Source organism: Macaca thibetana, chromosome 20 (assembly GCF_024542745.1).
Source record: "Macaca thibetana thibetana isolate TM-01 chromosome 20, ASM2454274v1, whole genome shotgun sequence".
Lineage (NCBI taxonomy): Eukaryota > Metazoa > Chordata > Mammalia > Primates > Cercopithecidae > Macaca > Macaca thibetana.
Genome location: NC_065597.1, coordinates 12,121,074 through 12,142,019, shown reverse-complemented (window position 1 = coordinate 12,142,019; position 20,946 = coordinate 12,121,074). Strand labels below are relative to the sequence as shown.

At 43.4% G+C, this 20,946-nt stretch overlaps 1 protein-coding gene and 1 non-coding gene across 4 annotated transcripts in view; one reads left to right on the top strand and one right to left on the bottom strand.

The window, feature by feature from the left end:
* The window catches only part of TANGO6 (transport and golgi organization 6 homolog), a 260,400-nt gene that overhangs the window by 169,322 nt on the left and 70,132 nt on the right, over positions 1–20,946 (bottom strand). For all 3 annotated transcript variants that reach the window (XR_007721939.1, XM_050773314.1, XM_050773315.1), the window contains exons 12-13: positions 10,769–10,903; positions 525–1,040 (exon numbers count right to left, since the gene is read on the bottom strand). Coding sequence is in view for 2 of the 3 variants with exons in the window: in XM_050773314.1 (XP_050629271.1) it covers positions 525–1,040; positions 10,769–10,903 (651 nt within the window). In the remaining variant the exon portion in view is untranslated. The remainder of the gene's footprint in view (positions 1–524; positions 1,041–10,768; positions 10,904–20,946) is intronic.
* Positions 1,651–1,714, top strand: LOC126945205 (U7 small nuclear RNA). Its single transcript, XR_007722368.1, has one exon. It is a non-coding gene; the product is annotated as a U7 small nuclear RNA (small nuclear RNA).

The following is a 20,946-nucleotide window of genomic DNA, read 5'->3' as shown; positions in this document are numbered from 1 at the left end:
AAATTTTGAAGGCCAGGCGCGGTGGCTCACGCCTGTAATCCCACCACTTTGGGAGGCCGAGGCGGGCAGATCACAAGGTCAGGAGATCGAGACCATTCTGGCTAACATGGTGAAACCTTGTCTCTACTAAAAATACAAAAAATTAGCCAGGCGTGATGGCAGATGCCTGTAATCCCAGCTACTCAGCAGGCTGAGGCAGGAGAATGGCGTGAACCCGGGAGTGAGCCGAGATTGTGCCACTGCACTTCAGCCTCGGGGACAGAACGAGACGCCATCTCAAAAAAAAAAAAAAAAATTGGCACTTGGTTCATATTCAGTTGAGGAGTTTAAGTCTTTCCTGTGTCTAAATAAGTCTTTCCTGCATCTAAGTGTTGCCTCCTCACAAAATTCACAAATTTCTGGAGGGTGGCCCAGAACAGTGCTTGACACATAGTCCAGGCTCCAAAAATACTTGAGTTGAATGAACGCTCCCCGACGGCTGCCCCACCCGGAGCCCATGTGTCTTTACAGTGTGTTCTACTCACCTTGAGAAGCTTCTCTTGCATCTCAAGGGCTTTTGCTTCTCTCTGCTCTATCCAGCGGGAAAGAGTACGCAGGGCAGCAGCCCGTGTTGGAATTTGAGGGTCATAAGTTGATAAAAGAACCTCTTGGAGCTGTTCTGTGGTTATGCTTCCAGATTTCTGGCTTGTAGTAGTGCTGGGCTCATTGACTCCTTGAGGAATGATTGGAGCATTTGACTGCAGGCCTGTCTGGGGGGCTATCTCATGGCTCTGCTGTTGTTCAAGGTGGCTATGAGCTACATCAGCGGGTCTTTCATGACTGGTTTGTTGCTGCTCTTCTATTTTCCCTTCCGGATCTTTTCTGTTCAGTGTACTTTGCGCAGCCGTGCTGATGGCCTCAGTGACAAAGGCTCCATGGGTAGAGATGGTGATGCGGAGATCAACAGCGAGTTCTTGGATGACAGGATCAGGGTATGTGTTGGATATCTTCTCCAACAGAGGCAGCAACTGCTTCAGAACAGCAAAATCACTTGACTTCAACTACAAAATGAAGTAAAAAATGTCAAACCCACATTAACATAGCAAATGTCAATATGACCTGAGCACCAGGAAACATATTCTGAGAAAAAGGGGCAGGGATCAAATCTTGCTTATGGTGTAATCAGTATATTGCCTGGGTCCCGCACTCAATACCATTTGTTGAATAATCATACCTAACATTTATTGAACACTTATCATATACAGGTTCTTTTTTAAGATAAAACACACACACACACATTCATATCCCTGTGATATAATGACTATTATTATCTACATTTTAAACAGGTGGAAACAGAACGGTTAAGTAACATGCCCAAGGTCACAAACCGGAAGATAGTAAGATGTGAACTCAAGAAACTGGGATCAGAGCCCACACTCTTACCCAATACCCTACACAGTCTCCCTTGAAAAGATAAGGCTGTTCTTAACTACATGATCTAAAGTGGCCGGCCAGTATGCAAGCGCACCATAGATCTGGAAGGGATCAGGGAGACAATGGGAAGAAAGGGATTTCTTCTGGAAAGTAGAAGTGAAAATTATATAACATTTTATTCTCCATGGAAGTTTTGTCCAAATGATGTCATATGCCTTACTACTAAGAAAGGTGCATGAGTGTTACAGCTCATTTAGAATTTGTCTAGCAGGTTTTCTGGTCTTCACTAGAAAGCACCCCCCTCACCCACTGCCACCCAAAAGGTGTATGTGCAATCAACGAAAAGTAAGAATCAATGATAACAGTTTTCTGTTTGAAAACACTGGAGAAATTATCAGATGATGCTTCAGGAGTCCCTGAAAATGTGAATACTTTAAAGATCTTAAATCCTTTTTATTGGCCAACATGGCAAAACCCCGTCTCTACTAAAAATACAAAAATTAGCTGGGCACGGTGGTGTGCACCTGTAGTCCCAGCTACTTGGGAGGCTGAGGCAGAGAATCGCCTAAACCCAGGAGGCAGAGGTTGCAGTGAGCCGAGATCACGCCACTGCTCTCCAGCTTGGGCAACAGAGCGAGACTCCATCTCAAAAAAAAAAAAAAAAAAAAATCCTTTTTATTTTTATTTTTTTCTTTTCTTTTTGGAGACAGAGTCTCGCTCTGCTGCCTAGGCTGGATTGTAGTGGCGCAATCTTGGCTCACTTCAACCTCTGCCTCCTGGGTTCAAGCTCGATTCTCCTGCCTCAGCCTCCTGAGTAGCTGGGATTACAGGCGCTCACTACCACGCCTGGCTTTTTTTTTTTTTTTTTTTTTTTTTTTTTAGTAGAGACGGGGTTTCACCATGCTGGCCAGGCTAGTCTCGAACTCCTGACCTCAAGTGATCCACCCACCTCGGCCTCCCAAAGTGCTGGGATTACAGGCTTGAGCCACCATGCCCGGCTTAAATCCTTTTTAGAACAAGGCAGAGTATTTATTACTTAACCATTCACTCCCTCACTTCATTATCCAACCAACCAATCAACCAACTAACCATTTTCATAGAACCTAAATAACATTGTTATTTGACACTGTAAGTCCACAGATTTGTTATTGTTCCCACCATTATGCTCCAAGTAAATGAAGATTTGAGGTATATGTCAGGTTTGTATCTTAGAATTTCACTATACACTCAGATTGTTTTGTTTACATATTTACTAACTAATGCAAAATCAACATAAGATAGAGTTTCTGCCTCCACAGAATGTTAGTTTATCTTCATGTGCAAAACAACTGACATTCAGAGGTTACTATATCTTAAGGGAAGAAGAGAGTACATACACAAAGCAAAGATATATGTTATTTAAGGAAAGGGTCAATTTTTTTCTGGAATCTATGTGGCACTGGAAGAAACATTTTCCTCTTTTCTTTCTTTCTTTTTCTTTCTTTTTCTCTCTCTCTCTTTCTTTCTCTTTTCTTTCTTTCTTCCTTCCTTCTATCCTTTCTTTTCCTTTATTTCTTTCTTTTTCTTTCCTTTCTTTCCTTCCTTCCTTCTCTTTATCTTTCCTTTTTCTTTCCTTTGTTTTTCTTTCCTTTCTTTTTCTTTCCTTCCTTTCTTTTCCTTCCTTCCTTCCTTCTTTCCTTCCTTCCTTCCTTCTTTCCTTCCTTCCTCTTTCTCTCTCTCTCTCTCTTTCTTTCTCTCTCGCTCTCTCTCTTTTTATTATTTTGAGATGGAGCCTCGCTCTGTCACCCAGGCTATAGTGCAGTGGTGTGATCTCAGTTCACTGCAACCTCCACCTCCTGGGTTCAAATGATTCTCCTGCCTCAGCCTCCCAAGTAGCTGGGACTACAGGCACACACCGCCATGCCCGGCTAATATTTTATATTTTAGTAGAGATGGGGTTTCACCATGTTGGCCAGGCTAGTCTTAAACTCTGGACCTCAGGTGATCCGCCCACCTCGGGCTCCCAAAGTGTTGGGATTACAGGTGTGAGCCACCACGCCCGGCTGAGACATTTTCAAATAATTCTACTAGTATTATCATTATGCTAAACTTCATTCAGTGCCTCTGTTGTATTGTGGACTTTTTTAAAGCATCTAAAATGAGAATAATTTATCTATAATCTATTTGGCCTCTTTTTCATTTCTCTTCTATATAACAATTTCTTCTAAAAAAAACCAGCCAAGACAAATAGATCAATGGAACAGAACAGCAAGACTAGAAATAGACCCACATAAATAGAGTCAGCTGAACTTTGACAAAGGAGCAAAGGCTTTAAATGGAAAAAAAAAATACAGTCTTTTTTTTCTTTTCTTTTCTTTTTTTTAATCGGAACAAGTGTCAGTAGAAAAAAAAGAAAGACAGTTTTTTCAAGAAATGGTGCTGGAACAACTGGCATGCACTTGGGGAAAAAATGAATCTAGACACAGACCTTGCACCTTGCACAAAAATTAACTTGAAATGGATCATAAACCTAACTGTCAAATACAAAACTATAAAACTCCTACAAGTTAACATAGTAGAAAATTGAGATGACCTCTTAAAAGCAATGACCTTTTAAATACACCACCAAAGGCACGATCTATGAAAGACACAGCTAAAAACCTGGACCTTATTAAAATTAAAAATGTCTGCTCTGCAAAAGAAACTGTCAAGAGAATGAGAAGATAAACTACAGAACGAGAGAAAATATTTGTAAAAGACATATCTGAAAAAGAACTAATCGCCAAAATATACAAAGAACCCTCAAAACTCAACAATAAGAAAATCAACAACCTGACTTAAAAATGGGCAAAAGACCTAAACAGATAGGTCTACCAAAGAACACCACCCTACCAAAGAAGACATACAGGCAGGCTGGGCGCGGTGGCTCACGCCTGTAATCCCAGCACTTTGGGAGGCCGAGGCGGGCGGATCACGATGTCAGGAGATTGAGACCATCCTGGCTAACACGGTGAAACCCTGTCTCTACTTAAAATACAAAAAAAAAAATTAGCCGGGCGTGGTGGCGGGCGCCTGTGGTCCCAGCTACTCAGGAGGCTGAGGCAGGAGAATGGCGTGAACCCGGGAGGCAGAGCTTGCAGTGAGCTGAGATGCGCCACTGTACTCCAGCCTGGGCAACAGAGTGAGACTCTATCTCAAAAAAAAAAAAAAAAAAAAAAAAAGACATACAGATGGCAAATAAGCACAGGAAGACATACTCAATGTCATAAGTCATTAGGGAATTGCAATTTTTTCTTTTTTTTTTTTGAGACAGACTCTTGCTCTATTACTCAGGCTGGAGTACAGTGGCACAATCTTGGCTCACTCCAACCTCCACCTCCCAGGTTCAAGCGATTCCCCCACCTCAGCCTCCTGAGTAACTGGGACTCCAGGTGTGGCCACCTGCCTGGCTAATTTTTGTATTTTTAGTAGAGTCAGGGTTTTGCCATGTTGCCCGGGCTGACCTTAAACTCCTAACCTCATGTGATCTGCCCACCTCAGCCTCCTAAAATGCTGGGATTACAGGCGTGAGCCACCACACCTGGCCTCCCCCCCACCCCTTTGCATCCACAGAGTTCTCAATCCTTGGCATGGCAGAAGCACCAGCCTCATCCCTCCCTGATCAAAGGTGTGCCCTGGGATCCCTGGCCTCAGGCTGGACAACCAGGTGCCCACATCCTGGATGGGTATTTACTCATCAAACATCTAGCCCCTGGGGTTGTCCAGGGAAATACATTGGGTGGCAGCAGATATCTGAGGAGCTTTTTTTTTTTTTTTTTTTTTTTTTGGGGGGGGGGGACAGAGTTTTGCTCTGTCACCCAGGCTGGAGTGCAATGGCATGATCTCGGCTCACTGCATCCTCCACCTCCCAGGTTCAAGCGATTCTCCTGCCTCAGCCTCCCGAGTAGCTGGGATGACAGGTGCCCGCCACCACACCCAGCTAATTTTTTTATATTTTTAGTAGAGATGGGATTTTGCCATTTTGGCCAGGCTGGTCTCAAACTTCTGACCTCAGGTGATCCTCCCACCTCAGCCTCCCAAAGTGCTGGGATTATAGGCATAAGCCACTGTGCCCAGGTGAGGAGCTTTTTTTTTGAGAGGGAGTTTCGCTCTTGTTGCCCAGGCTGGAGCGCAATGGCATGATCTCGGCTCACTACAACTTCCACCTCCCAGGTTCAAGCAATTCTCCTGCCTCAGCCTCCCAAGTAGCTGGGCTGGTCTGGAACTCCTGACCTCAGGTGATCTGCCCACCTCAGCCTCCCAAAGCACTGGGATTATAGGCGTGAGCCACTGCACCTGGCCAAAGCTCTGAAAATCTTTAACAATGTGTATAAATGAGCAGAACGAAGACAATTCCAGAAATAGATGGTTTAATCTCAAAAGCAAAAGAATTAAATGGAACTAGTCAGCTTAGTTAACTGGAAAGTCATTTTCTTTTTAAGTTGTAAAATTGGAGGCACTGTGGTTTGCAAGTAAGGGCTTTTTTAGCCAGTTTGATCACCTGCATACAAGCGGTTGAAGGATGCCTCTCCACTCTAGGGAAATTCTGAGAAAAGACTGGATCACCTAGAGGATAATCAAGTGAAAGCCTGTGAAAACAAGAAGCATGGCTCTCCTTTGCCCCTCATAACACATGACTAACATTCACAACACTCCCATGGGTGTGTCCAGATCTGGAGGTTGCTCACTATGGGTGAGGGCAGTGTTTTTCAACTTTTTGAGCCCATACCCTTTTGATAAACAAAACAAAACAAATTCATGCGTCCTTCGTTAAACATTATCTTTCCTTTCTTCTTTTTATTCTTTCTTCCTTCCATTTATCCATCCATTCAAAAACTGTTAATTAAGTACCTACTGTGGCAGGTTTATTAAATACAGCAGAAAGTAAGACATCTCTAAATGAGGCTGCTTGAAAGTAACAGTAATTAAGAAGGATTGGCCGGGCGCGGTGGCTCAAGCCTGTAATCCCAGCACTTTGGGAGGCCGAGATGGGCGGATCACGAGGTCAGAAGATCGAGACCATGCTGGCTAACACGGTGAAACCCAGTCTCTACTAAAAAATACAAAAAATTAGCCGGGCGAGGTGGCGGGCGCCTGTGGTCTCAGCTACTCGGGAGGCTGAGGCGGGAGAATGGCCTGAACCCAGGAGGCGGAGCTTGCAGTGAGCTGAGATCCGGCCACTGCACTCCAGCCCGGGCGACAGAGCGAGACTCCGTCTCAAAAAAAAAAAAAAAAAAAAAAAAAAAAAAAAAAAAAAAAAAAAAAAAAAATGGATTGTCTGCTCTTTGGAGTTCTACATAACAGCTAGAAATAATGGGAATTTTCCCAAGCAGATCTATAGAGCATCCAAATTGGGCTCGGTGAAGAGAAAGGACAGCATTCTAGCACAGGAACTGAGTCAACCAATTCGCCTCACCAGCATGCAACAGATTTCAGCGGTTTTCCCTCTCCCCTTCCTCCATTCTGCAATAGACCTCTAGCTTGCTTACCACTACTTCTACCCCAGCCTCTAAGCATTTGCAATGATTCTAATATGTAAGTGAACAGCACCTAAAACACAGTCCATGTTCATAGCGACCTTTTTGCCAAAGAGTCTGAGCAATGACCTTTGATCAAAAACATGACCTAAGCAGTGTAGAGTAACACCAAGCTAAAGACTCCTTCCCCCTTAGAGAAGAGACGCACCTTTTCTCGCCCAATAACGGGCCCCTGCCCCAATAGAATCTAGATTTAAAGATTTGGAGCCCAGTTTTTAACCAGAGGCTCTGCTACCACCCTGGAACAACATGGTTTTAGTTTTTCCTAAAGAAGGTCTAGAATGGTCTGCTCAGCTTCGTGCTTTAGAGACCAACGGACAATGCAACATCATGCAGAAACTGCTCCTTGAGGGGACAGGGAGGAGTAACCAATGTATAATATTTTCAGTGGTGACTAACTCTGAAATTTAGAAAATGAGCCTGAAATTACAGTTATCTTGTCAGCAGTCTTTTTTAAAAAAATTTTTGTTTGTTTGTTTGTTTTGAGACGGAGTCTCGCTCCGTTGCCAGGCTGGAGAGCAGTGGGGCGGTCTCAGCTCACTGCAACCTCCGCCTCCTGGGTTCAAGCAATTCTCCTGCCTCAGCTTCCCAAGTAGCTGGGATTATAGGCATGCACACCATGCCCAGCTAATTTTTGTATTTTTAGCAGAGATGGGGTTTTTTTGTTTTGTTTTTTGTTTTTTGTTTTTTTTGAGACGGAGTCTCGCTCTGTCACCCAGGCTGGAGTGCAGTGGCCGGATCTCAGCTCACTGCAAGCTCCGCCTCCCGGGTTCACGCCATTCTCCTGGCTCAGCCTCCCGAGTAGCTGGGACTACAGGCGCCTGCCACCTCGCCCGGCTAAGTTTTTTTTTTTTTTTTGTATTTTTAGTAGAGACGGGGTTTCACTGTGTTAGCCAGGATGGTCTCGATCTCCTGACCTCGTGATCCACCCGTCTCGGCCTCCCAAAGTGCTGGGATTACAGGCTTGAGCCGCCGCGCCCGGCCGAGATGGGGTTTCACTATGTTTGCCAGGTTGGTCTTGAACTCCTAACCTCATGATCTGCCCACCTTAGCCTCCCAGAGTGCTGGGATTACAGGCATGAGCCACCGCGCCTGGCCTTTTTATTTTTTAATTTTTGTCAGCAGTCTTAAATACATGCTTTTTCCAAATTAACTCCTCTTCCCAGACACGATGTTCTAATAATCACTTTGATTATATAAATTAGAAAGAAATAAAAAAGGTTCAGATGATGTTAGATTCTTTTTTCATTAGCCAAAACAATGAATCCTAATAAGGGATAGGAAAAAACAGTATATTGTTGGCCTGACAACAATTAACTGAAAACACAATTCAGAACCATGACTTTTTTTTTTAATACAAAGAAAGAAAATTCAGCATTACTATAGAAGCCATTTACAAATCCATGATTCAAACAGAAAAAAAGTAGCAGATTTAGGCCAAAGATAAAGGGGGTGACGTGCTTATGTTCACTTAACTAACTGCAAAGTCAGAGGAACGCCGGATGTAATCAGTGAGTCAGGATGGCTCACAGAAAGGCAGGGGCCTGCAAGGTATAACCTTGACATCAGTCAGGTGAGTCTGTCTTAGAATACAACTAACATGCACAGCCAGCCCTCCAACAATGGGCTTCTAGAAAGGGAAATGGAGATTTCTGTGATCTATCTTCCATTTGGGATGTGGTTTGAAACAAGTGTGAAGTAAAGACAAGCCAAAAAAAAGACTATTCAAATTAATATTCAACCAGAAAAACAAAAATCAATTTGGCCAACTAAATCTAATAAGAATACAACTTAAGAAAAATGATTCCAGCCAGGCACAGTGGCTCACGCCTGTAATCCTAACACTTTGGGAGGCCGAGGCGGGTGGATCACCTGAGGTCAGGGGTTTGAGACCAGCCTGGCCGCCATGGCAAAACCCTGTCTCTACTATAAATACAAAAATTAGCCAGGTGTGGTGGCGCATGCCTGTAATCCCAGCTACTTGGGAGGCTGAGGCAGGAGAATTGCTTGAACCCAGGAGGTGGAGGCTGCAGTGAGCCGAGATTGTGCCACTGCACTCCAGCCTGGGCGACAGAGTAAGACTCTGTCTCAAAAAAAAAGAAAAATGATTCCATCAGTGAAATTTTCCTTGATAGTTCTAACAGCAAGGGTATACTATGGTGCTAGAAACTGAACCAAAAGCTTTTTTTTTTTTTCAAACAATGTGGAAAATATATATTAGAAGTGCTAAGTAAATCTACCAAGAAATGGGCTTCACACTAATAACAGGCCCAGATAAAATTCCTTTTCCTTTTTGACAGGCTAGTGAAAGGCATATTCTAATACATCAAGAATCAGAATCAGATTTGAATCCTCAAGCTCAAAAATCCATTCCCAGAGGGTATCCTACTCATTGCTAAGGGTTTTGAGCAGATTGGCTTCAGGGTGGATTTCGTAAGACTCACACTAAGCCTATTCTGCTTTCCTGCAGACTCCTCACCTAATTTGGTATGTAATCAGCCAGTCACACACACATGCATGGTCTAGCCCTTGCCTATCTTTTGTCCTTGCTGGCATGCTCTTCCCCTTGGTCTCTACAATTCACCAACACCAGCCTTCTATCAGTGTCTCAAGTATACCAAGCTCTTTGCTGCTTCTAAGCCTTTGTACGTGATGTTTTCCTTACTTGGAAGAGTTTCCTTCAAATCTTAGCTTACGCTTACACTTCCTCAGTAGAAATATTCCCAGCCTAGGTTAGATGTTATGTGCTCTTGGTACCCACCACTTCTCTTTTGAGGCCCTTCATTCAATTCTAAGTACATTTCTGAACGGCCGTTTAGTGTCTGACTTCCTTACTGGACTGCAAGTTTCATGAGGGTCTGCCCTGTCCCCTGCTGTATTCCCAGTACCCTAGCTTAGTATGTGTGGCACATGAGTATGCAATATGTAGGTTTTTTTTGTTTGTTTTGTTTTGTTCTAATTTTTTTTGAGATGGAGTTTCGCTCGTCACCCAGGCTGGAGTGCAATGGCACGATCTCAGTTCACTGCAACCTCCAGCTACCGGGTTCAAGCAATTTTCCTGCCTCAGCCTCCTAAGTAGCTGGGATTATAGGCGCCCATCACCACATCCAGCTACTTTTTTTCGTATTTTTAGTAGAGACGGGGTTTCACCATGTTGGCCCGGCTGGTCTCAAACTCCTGACCTCAGGTGATCCACCCACCTCGGCCTCCCAAAGTGCTGGGATTACAGGCTCAGTGAGTCACTGCACCTAGCCAATATGTAATGTTTAAAAAAAAAAAACTTTAAAAATTATAAATTAGGTATGTAAAGGACATACACACTTAAAAGTGGCGAGAAGCAAAGCTTTAACATGCTGCCTGATGTGGGATGAAGAATGAATCCTGTGCTAAAATGAAGCATTCAAAATAGATGGATCTTATGCAACCAGCAGGTTATTAAGGACTTTCCCCAACAACAGTAGCAGAAACAAGGGCTGGGCTTTGGAGAGTGAAGGCCAGAAAATCTAGTATTCACCTCAGATGCAAAATGCCAGGCTAGATGTTCCCAGATTCAGATCGTAACAGGTAGAGAGGACCCTTCCCTTCTGATAGTGAAGTCTATTCAGGTGACAGAGTGGAAACGGTGCAACTTTCTTGTTCTCCACTTTGGAGAGAATTCTCATTAACAAACTAACTTCTTTATTCTGGTTCTCCTATGTACAATATCCATTCTTATTTCTCACAAGGGTATGGAAGGAAAACAACTGGTATTTTGCTTCTCCCTTCCCTCCATTCAAGCTTGGCTCATGTCTACAACTCACCTGAACAGCTCCTCCCAGCATGACAGCCACCAGCCCCATAGACATGCTCAGCGTCTGTGATTCCACGGTGCTCTCTGCCCGATGGGCCAAGCTTGCACAGGCTCTCTGCAATGTTGCTGCTACAAAGTCCACCACCTACCAAAAAAAGGGAATTGAGAATCAATGAGGAATAATAATTTAAAAAATCAAAATTCTCCTTACATCTTATGCCTACATCCTCATCTTCTTTATCTACATCATGATAGCAAGAATCATCCAGAACAATTGCTACTTACCATGCAGGTATGAAGTTCAGTGTTTTGCTTTTTTTTTTTTTAATAGCATCTACTGGAGGTTATTACAAAGGACGCTGATGAACAGACAGATGGATAGGAAAAGCGGGTGGGGGTGGAGCTTCCATGCCCTCTCTGGGTTAGCCCCATTCCCAGCATCTCCACATGTTCAGCAAGCGGGAAGCTCCCAAGTGTTTCACGTGTACAATCTCACTTAGTTCTCTTCTCAACTCTAGGAGGTCAGTACTATCATCCTCATTATGAAATGAAGAATCTGAGACTTTAAAAGGTTGTTTGTTTAAGGCCATACACTTAATAAATGAGAAAGCCTATTTATACTTTTCCAAATGTTTTAATATGCTACTCCAACTTCCTTTACTTTGCATGAATTTTGCCTGAAAATTAAAAAGCAAAATGACTTGTAAATGAACTCAAAATGGATCATGGACAGCAATGCAAAATACAAAACTATAAACTCCTAGCAGCTACCATGGAAAATCTAGATGGTCGCGGGTATGGTGAGGACTTTTCAGATGCAACACCAAAGGCACAATCCGTGAAAGAAAGTAATGATAAGCTGGACTTCACTGAAGTTAAAAATTCCTGCTCTGCGAAAGACACTGTCAAGAGAATACAAAGAGAAGCCACGGACTGGGAGAAAATATTCATCCAAAACAGTCTGACAAGGGACTGTTTTCCAAAATTTACAGAGAACTCTTAAAGCTCAATAACAAGAAAACCCGGGTTGGGCACGGTGGCTCACGCCTGTAATCCCAGCACTTTGGGAGGCCGAGGTGGGTAGATCATTTGAGGTTAGGAGTACAGACCAGCCTGACCAAAAGGTGAATCCTGTCTCTACCAAAAAATTACAAAAAATTATCCGGGCATGGTGGCGCACCTGTAGTCTCAGCTACTCGGGAGGCTGAGGTAGAAGAATCGCTTGAACCAGGAGGCGGAGGTTGCAGTGAGTTGAGACAGCACCACTACACTCCAGCCTGGGCAACAGAGTGAGACCTTGTCTCAAAAAAAAAAAAAAAAAAAAAAAATTAGCCATGCATAGTGGCAAGTGCCTATAGTCCCAGCTACTCAGGAGACTGAGGTGGGAGGATTGCTTGAGCCCAGGAGGTCGAGGCTGCAGTAAGCCACGATGGTGTCACTGCACTCTAGCCTGTGTAACAGAAAGAGATCCTATCTTGAAAAGAAAAGAGCCCAATTAAAAAAGAGCAAAAGTCCTAAACCGATATCTCACCAAAGAAAATATATAGATGGCAAAAAAAGCATATGAAAAGATGCTCCACATCCTATGGCATTGGAGAATTGGAAATGAAAGCATTGTTGATATACTTTTACACACCTAATAGAATGGCCAAAATCCAGAGAACTGATTTCACCAGGAATGTTGGTGAGGATGGAGATCAACGGGAGCTCTCATTCATTCATTGCTGCTGGGAATGTAAAATGGTACAGCCACTTTGGCAGACCGTTTGGCACTTTCTTACAAAACTAAACATACTCTCACCATACAATCTAGCCATTGCTTGCCTTGATATTTACTCAAATGAGTTGAAAACCTATGTCCATACAAAACCTGCACATGGTTGTTTATAGCAGCTCTAGTTATAATTGTTAAAACCTGAAGTAACCAAGATGTCCTTCAGTAGGCGAATGCATCAATAAACTGTGGTACATCCAAACAATGGAAAAATAGCACCAAAAAATGGGCAATCAAGCAATGAAAAGACACGGAGGAACCTCGAATGCGTATTACTAAGGGAAAGAAGCCAAGCTGAAAAGGGTACATGCTGTATGATTTCAACTATATTACATTTTGGAAAAGGCAAAACTATGGGGACAGTAAAAAGATCAAGGGTTGCCAGGGGTTAGGAGAGAGGGAGAACAGAACAGGTGGAGCACAGAGGATTTTTACGGTGGTGAAACTATTCTGTATGATACCATCATGGTGGATACATGGCATTACAAATTTGTCCAAATCCATAGTTTATACAACGCCAAGAGCGAGCCCTAATGTAAACTATGGACTTTGGGTGGTGATGTGTCAATGTAGACTGATCAGCTGTAAAAAATGCATCACTCTGGTGGGACATGTTGACAATGGGGGAGGCTATGTTGTTTGAGTGCAGGGAGTGTAAGGGAAATCTCTGTCTCTTCTGTTCATTTTTGTTGTGAATCTAAAACTGCTCTAAAAAATAAACTCTCCTTGGCCGGCGCGGTGGCTCAAGCCTGTAATCCCAGCACTTTGGGAGGCCGAGACAGGCGGATCACAAGGTCAGGAGATCGAGACCATCCTGGCTAACATGGTGAAACCCCGTCTCTACTAAAAATACAAAAAAAACTAGCCGGGCGAGGTGGCGGGCGCCTGTAGTCCCAGCTACTCGGGAGGCTGAGGCAGGAGAATGGCATAAACCCGGGAGGCGGAGCTTGCAGTGAGCTGAGATCCGGCCACTGCACTCCAGCCTGGGCGACAAAGCGAGACTCCGTCTCAAAAAAAAAATAAATAAATAAACTCTCCTTATAAAAAATGACCTGTTACTTTCCGACTATGTCAGGGGATCCTGGATCTGCTTCTCAAAAGGAGGTTTCCTCCTCAGGGATTCCTGCCCTGACTCACTCCTGACATTTTGACAGTCTAATTCTAGTAAGTAAAGAATGGAGGGGTAGTGTTCAGTTTCATCTAGAAGTCAGTGTCTTAGAACCATTTGTGCAAATGATTGACAGCAGTGATCCCCAAACTTTTTGGCACCAGGGACCGGTTTCATGGAAGACAATTTTCCTGCACACCAAGGCTGGCAGAAGCGGGAGGGGGAGAGGGGTGGGGAATGGTTTCAGGATGAAACTATTCCACCTCAGATCATCAGGTATTAGTTAGATTCTCATAAGGACTGTGCAACTTAGATCTCTTGCATGCACATTTCACAACAGGGTTCGCGCTCCTATGAGAATCTAATGCTGCTGCTCATCTGACAGGAGGCCGTGCTCAGGTGGTAAAGCTCACTTGTGCGCTGCTCACCTCCGGTTATGAGGCCGGGTTCCTAATAGGCCACAGAACAGTACTAGTCCGTGGCCTGGGGGTTGGAGACCCCTGATCTAGAGTCTTTTCTTAAGTATTAAATAGTTGAAAGGATTAAGATTGTTCCTAGACAAGACTTTATATAGCATTTGGCTAACAACTAAGCTTTAAATAGAATTAATTTGGTCAGCATCATTTTCAATGCATTTGGATTAATCACCTTAAGTAAAAACACCTTTGAATAAATGACAGCACACAAATGCACATGCGTGCACACACACATGCATACTTAGGATTAATGACTCAAAAGAGAGAAATCATTTTAGAAATGGAAAGGCTGAGAAGGTCATAATAAGCCTCCAAATAACATGCAAGCTTGCATGTTTAATTCTCTGGACAAATCACATGCTGTGCTAGAATCTTTATTGCAAGCTTAACGTCAGGAGAATGGCTTGTTAACACTTGTCTTCTGAAGCAATGCAGGAAACTAGAAAGGTTATTAAAAGTTCCACTTACTGAAATGAACAATGCTGTTTATGGCAGTTTTCACCACCTCCTTCATCCCTACGATTTTATTCATACTAGAAGATAAGGACACTGGCCCCTTCTAGAAACACTAGGTAGAAACTGTTTCTACTATCTTGGGCCAACTATTTTGCCTCCAGGGAGTTTTCTAAAGCACTCCTTAGCTGGGCACAGTGGCTAATGCCTGTAACCTAATACTTTGGGAGGCCAAGGCAGGAGATCACTTTAGGCCAGGAGTTCAAGACCAGCCTGGCAATAAAGTGAGACCCTATCTCTACAGAAAATTTAAAAATTAGCCAGGCACAGTGGCACACACCTGTAGTCCTGGCTACCCAGGAAGCTGAGGTAGGAGGATTGCATGAACCAAGGAGTTCAAGGTTGCAGTGAGCCGTGATTGCACCACTGCACTCCCACCTGGGTGACAAAGAGTGAGACCCTGTCTCTAACAACAATAACGAAAAATAAATAAAGCATTTCTAAATTACTCAACTAGGATTATTTAGCCTTCCAACTGTTTCTAAATTCCTCTCCAGTTTTTTTTTTTTTTTTTTTTTTTTTTGAGATGGAGTTTAGCTCTGCTGCCTAGGCTGCAGTGCACTGGCGTGATCTCGGCTCACTGCAACCTCCACCTCCTGGGTTCAAGCAATTCTCCTGCCTCAGTCTCGCGGGTAGCCTCCCTAAGTGCTGGGATAACAAGCATAAGCCACAGCGCCTGGCCTCCACGGGTGTGTGTGTGTGTGTGTGTGTGTGTGTGTGTGTGTGGGGCTATCAAAACAAGTCGTATGATCCTATTACTAAAATATACACTTTCTATGTTTGTATGTTTGTAAAAACAAAAAACAAAAAAAAAAACACAGGGAACCGTTAACTATAAAGAGATAGCCAGCTATCATTGTCATCTATGAAGTACCCTTTCTGCCAAACATTCTTTGTGTTAACACCAAAACCCCCTACCCATTTGGACAGCAGCTCCTCTACCTACTACACATTTCCTGTGATTTTGGTGGGGCTGCCAGCCACAAGAATAGGTGTGGGACCGAAGCCTGTTCTAAAATTTATATATGCTGTGGAGAGTGGGGACAGACCTTTACTTTTTACTTAAAACTTCTTATAAACGTACATAATTTTAAAAGCCAAATATTCCTGAAAGCTTAGAGTGAAAAATAGCAGTGCCCTACATAATTTATTCCCATCTGATTCAGGCTCTACAGAAGCAACCACTTTTAGTTTGGTTTAATAATAAACTCTTTAGTTTATTAATAACATTAAGTCCAGGCGCCTGTAATCCCAGCACTTTGGGAGGCCAAGGCAGGTGGATCACCTGAAGCTGGCAGTTTGAGACCAGCCTGATCAACATGGAGAAACCTCATCTCTACTAAAAATACAAAAATTAGCCGGGTGTGGTTGCAGGCACCTGTAATCCCAGCTACTCCAGAGGCTGAGGCAGGAAAATCACTTGAACCAGGGAGGCAGAAGTTGTGGTAAGCCAAGATTGTGACATTGCACTCCAGCCTGGGCAACAAGAGCGAAACTCCATCTCAAAAATAATAATAATAATGACATTAAACATTTCCTATTGGCCGGGCGCGGTGGCTCAAGCCTGTAATCCCAGCACTTTGGGAGGCCGAGACAGGCGGATCACAAGGTCAGGAGATCGAGACCAGCCTGGCTAATACGGTGAAACCCTGTCTCTACTAAAAAAATACAAAAAACTAGCCGGGTGAGGTGGCGGGCGCCTGTAGTCCCAGCTACTCGGGAGGCTGAGGCAGGAGAATGGCGTAGACCCGGGAGGCGGAGCTTGCAGTGAGCTGAGATGCGGCCACTGCACTCCAGCCTGGGCGACAGAGCGAGACTCTGTCTCAAAAAAAAAAAAAAAAATAAATAAAAAAAATAAATAAAAATAAACATTTCCTATTTACCAAGCACGATTCTGAACATGTTACAGGTATTAACTCATTTAATCCTCACAGTAGTCCTATGGGGGTGTCTAAACCTGTTGCCAAGACTCTGACACCTGAGTGGAAGGGGTGGAGGCCTCATTGTTGAGGATGCAGACTTCAACTTATACCTCCTATTTTTCAGTTTGCCTCTCCCACCCAGTTCAGAGTCTCTTGGGCTCATCATCTCTCAAGAGTAAACCTCCAGTCTTTTGCTGGGAAGGGGAGGTGGTTGTACAAAGGGAAGGAACAAATGAAGGGATCTACTGAATCCTATACAGCCTTTCAAACTCTTTCAAGCTCTAAATTCAACTCCATTTTTAGAGGTTATCTGATGCTTCCTGTCCCTCCAGGGTTCTGCAGTAAAAAGGAGCTTGCTCCTTTTTTTCTTATTTTTCTTTAAAAAAAAAAAAATTTAGGCTGGGCGTGGTGGCTTACGCCTCTAATCCCAGCACTTTGGGAGGCCGAGGCACCTGAGGTCAGGAGTTTGAGACCAGCCCGGCCAACATGGTGAAACCCCATCTCTACTAAAAATACAAAAATTAGCCAGGCGTGGTGGCAGGCGCCTGTAATCCTAGCTACTTGGGAGGCTGAGGCACGAGAATCGCTTGAACCTGGGAGGCAGAGGTTGCAGTGAGCTGAGATTGCGCTGCTGCACTGCAGCCTGGGCAACAGAGTGAGACTCTGTCTCAAAAAAAATAAATAAATAAAAATTAAAAAAATAACAACTTTATTGAGGTATGGTAGTGTGCTTCTTGGCTTCTCCACATGCAGACATCTAGATTTCCAGTTTCTCAAGTTGCTAGCCCAGACCAGCCTGGGCAATACAGTGAGACCCCATCTCTACAAAACAAACAAACAAACAAACAACAACAATTAGTTGGGCGTGGTGTTGCAAGCCTGTAGTCGCAGCTACTTGGGAGGCTAAGGTGGAAGGATTGCTTGAACCCATTGGGTAGAAGGTTGCAGTGAGCTATATCTCGCCACTGAACTTTGCAACATTTGTTATTACCTTTTTTTTTTCTGAGTCTCACTCTGTTGCTCAAGCTGGAGTGCAGTGGTGCAATCTCGGCTCACTGTGACCTCTACCTCCTGGGTTCAAGTGTTTTTCATGCCTCAGCCTTCCAAATAGCTGGGATTACAGGCGCTTGCCACCACACTCCACTAATTTTTTTTTTTTTTTTTTTTTTTTTGAGAGATGGGGTCTTGCTATGTTGATCAGGCTGGTCTCAAACACCTGGGCCCAAATGATCTGCTCACCTCGGTCTCCCAAAGTGCTAGGATTATGGGCGTGAGCCACCACACCTGGTCGGCTATTACCTTTTATCTACTGTCTCTTCTCTCCTGTTCCGTTGGTCCCTATGGCTTCCAGAGAGAGCAGATAAACATGCGTTCAGTACACTGTCTTTCACCAGAAGTCCCTACTTTTTACGTTATGTACTTTCCTGTTGTTTAAATGTTTTTTGAGACGGAGTTTTGCTCTTGTCACCCAGCCAGGAGCGCAGTGCAGTGGTGCGATCTCAGCTCACTGCAACCTCCGCCTCCCAGGTTCAAGCGATTCTCCTGCTTCAGCCTCCCAGTAGTTGGGATTATAGGCACGGGTCACCATGCCCAGCTAATTTTTGTATTTTCAGTAGAGATGAGGTTTCACCATGGTGGCCAGGCTGGTCTCAAACTCCTGGTCTCAAGTGATCTGCCCACCTCAGTCTCCCAAAGATCTGGGATTTCAGGCGTGAGCCACTGTGCCCAGTCTAGTTTTTGTATTTTTAGTAGAGGTGAGGTTTTGCCATATTGCCCAGGCTGGTCTCAAACTCCTGAGCTCAGGCAATCCTCCTGCTTCAGACTCCCAAAGTGCTGAGATTACAGGCGTGAGCCATAGCACCCAGACAAGATGTAATTTTCTAGTTTTCTTTTTGAATTTTTAGCTGTAATTCTCTATGAAGATTTTCCTTCATAGACCATTTGGTTACCCTGACATACAATTCCTACAGGAAACACAAGACAAATGCTTTATTCTTTCCCTTTACTTATCAATGGACAAAATAATGAGTTGATGCCCTGGCAATCCCAAAGATGTCATATGAGGGCTTTTTTCTTTGACTCAGATTTTTATATCTTTGATGTACTTCAACTATTGCAGGCATTATTCCTTTTAATGATCTAATTGTCCTATCTATGGCAATGGGAGTCCCTTCAAGTTGGCTCCAGTGTGCTACAGATATGATCCCATTCATCTCAGGTCACTTTCTTGTATTCAAGCACAACAAGATGCCTTGAGGTTTATAATGTATGATTCCCGCCTGCCTCAGACTTTGAATCAACTTTATTCCATATAGAGCTTAGAATTTAGTAGAAAATGATATTTAGAAACTATAAATTGGGCTGGGCACAGTGGCTCATGCCTGTAATCCCAGCACTTTGAGAGGCCGAGACAGGTGGATTGCTTAAGGTCAGGAGTTCAAGACCAGCCTCGCCAACATGGTGAAACCCTGTCTCTACTAAAGATACAAAAATTAGCCAAGCATGGTGGTAGGTGCCTGTAATCCCACCTACTTGGGAGGCTGAGGCAGGAGAATCACTTGAACCTGGGAGGTAGAGGTTGTACTGAGCCGAGATTGCACCACTGCACTCCAGCCTGGGCAACAGAGTCAGACTCGGTCTCAAAAAAAAAAAAAAGAAACTGTATATTGTCTCTACCAATGCTTATTGACACTGGGTTGTCATTGCTTCTTGGGATTGACAATGGACTGAGCTGGAAACAGCTATTTTTAAAAAAGAGAAAAATAAATCATGAGTTCATACTAATATTTCCAACTGAAATTCAATATTACAGGGTTTTAAGCTGGGCATGGTGGTGTGCACCTGTGGTCTCAGCTACTTGGGAGGCTGAGGTGGGAGAATCACTTGAGCCCAGGAATTCAAGTCCAGCCTGGGCAACATAGTGAGGCTCTGTCTCTTAAAATAAAATAAAATAAATTATAGGGTCTTTACTCTGGTTCTTTACTTTATATCTCTTTTTTTATGCTAAAAATCTTGATTCCTAATAATATTCATAAAATTAACTTATTTTCTTTATGTGTGTATTTCCAAATAATATACCAATAATGGCTGGGTGCGGTAGCTCACGCCTGTAATCCCAGCACTATGGGAGGCCAAGGCAGGTGGATCACCTGAGGTCAGGAGTTCAAGATCAGCCTGGCCAACATAGTGAAACCCCATCTCTACTAAAAATACAAAAATCAGCTGGGCACAGTGGTACACACCTGTAATCCCAGCTCCTCGGGAGGCTGAGGCAGGAGAATTGCTTGAACCCAGGAGGTGGGGGTTGCAGTGAGCCGAGATTGCGCCGCTGCACTCCAGCCTGGGTGACAAAGAGAGACTCCGTCTCAAAAAAATAATAATAAAATAAAATAATATACCAATATTATCACTAGCAGTGAGATTACCAAATACAATTTAATATTTCCTTGTGGTTCTTTTGGCCCTGATACATTTTAACCTTAGCTGAAGGATAATTTAACGGGACAAATCATTTCTGTACCAGCCTGACACCATTATTCCTTAATTAGGAGTAAAGGGAACTAAGTGCAAAAGCTCAAGTCATATCAGTTTTTAGACCATTTCCCCTTCCAACTAGCATCCTGAGACAAAAACATAAGGTCTGGATGAAAAAGTCTTCAGGGAATGGATATAAACACAGGAGAAACAAATCACCCTACTGAGTAACACGGGGTCAGTGAACTGAAAGAATAAGAGGCCAGGAAAGAAATCATGAGCATAATTCTCATTAAACAGGCACGGTAAGTCAGAGCTGACAGGCAGCTGCAAATTTTCTCAGCAGGAGCTATAGTGAAATGCTGCTTAGCAACACCCGAAGGCAGATGACAATGACGACCATACAAAGAGCTGGAGAATCAGATTTAAGCGTGACAATCATGCCATCTTACAACTGCCTATTGACCAACCAAGCAACAACTAATTCTGGTTAAGTGGTAAAATCTGGCGACTGTACTGCCTTTGCTTTGTTACTTTTATTTCCTGTCTTTTTTAAAGGTGGGAAAAATAATGTCTGAGCCAATAAAATTCAGGCACTGACTCGCATAAAGATACTCCTCTAAAAGCATTTTTTAAAACATCTTAAAACTTTACAGAATGTTGTGGAGATAACTGTGAGTTAGAGGACCTATAATAAAATTCAAGGTGATCTCACTATTATTAGTGATTTCTTTTCTTCAAATTGAGTGTATAATCATTTTCAAGTTTTGATACACATTAGAATCATCCATGGAGCTTGAGTAGGACAAAGATGCCCAGGCTCTAATGCAGACATGCTGAATCAGAATCTCTAAACGTGGGCTGGCTATCAATATACTGAAAAAGATCCCAGATAACTTTTTTTGCACCCAAAGTTGAAAA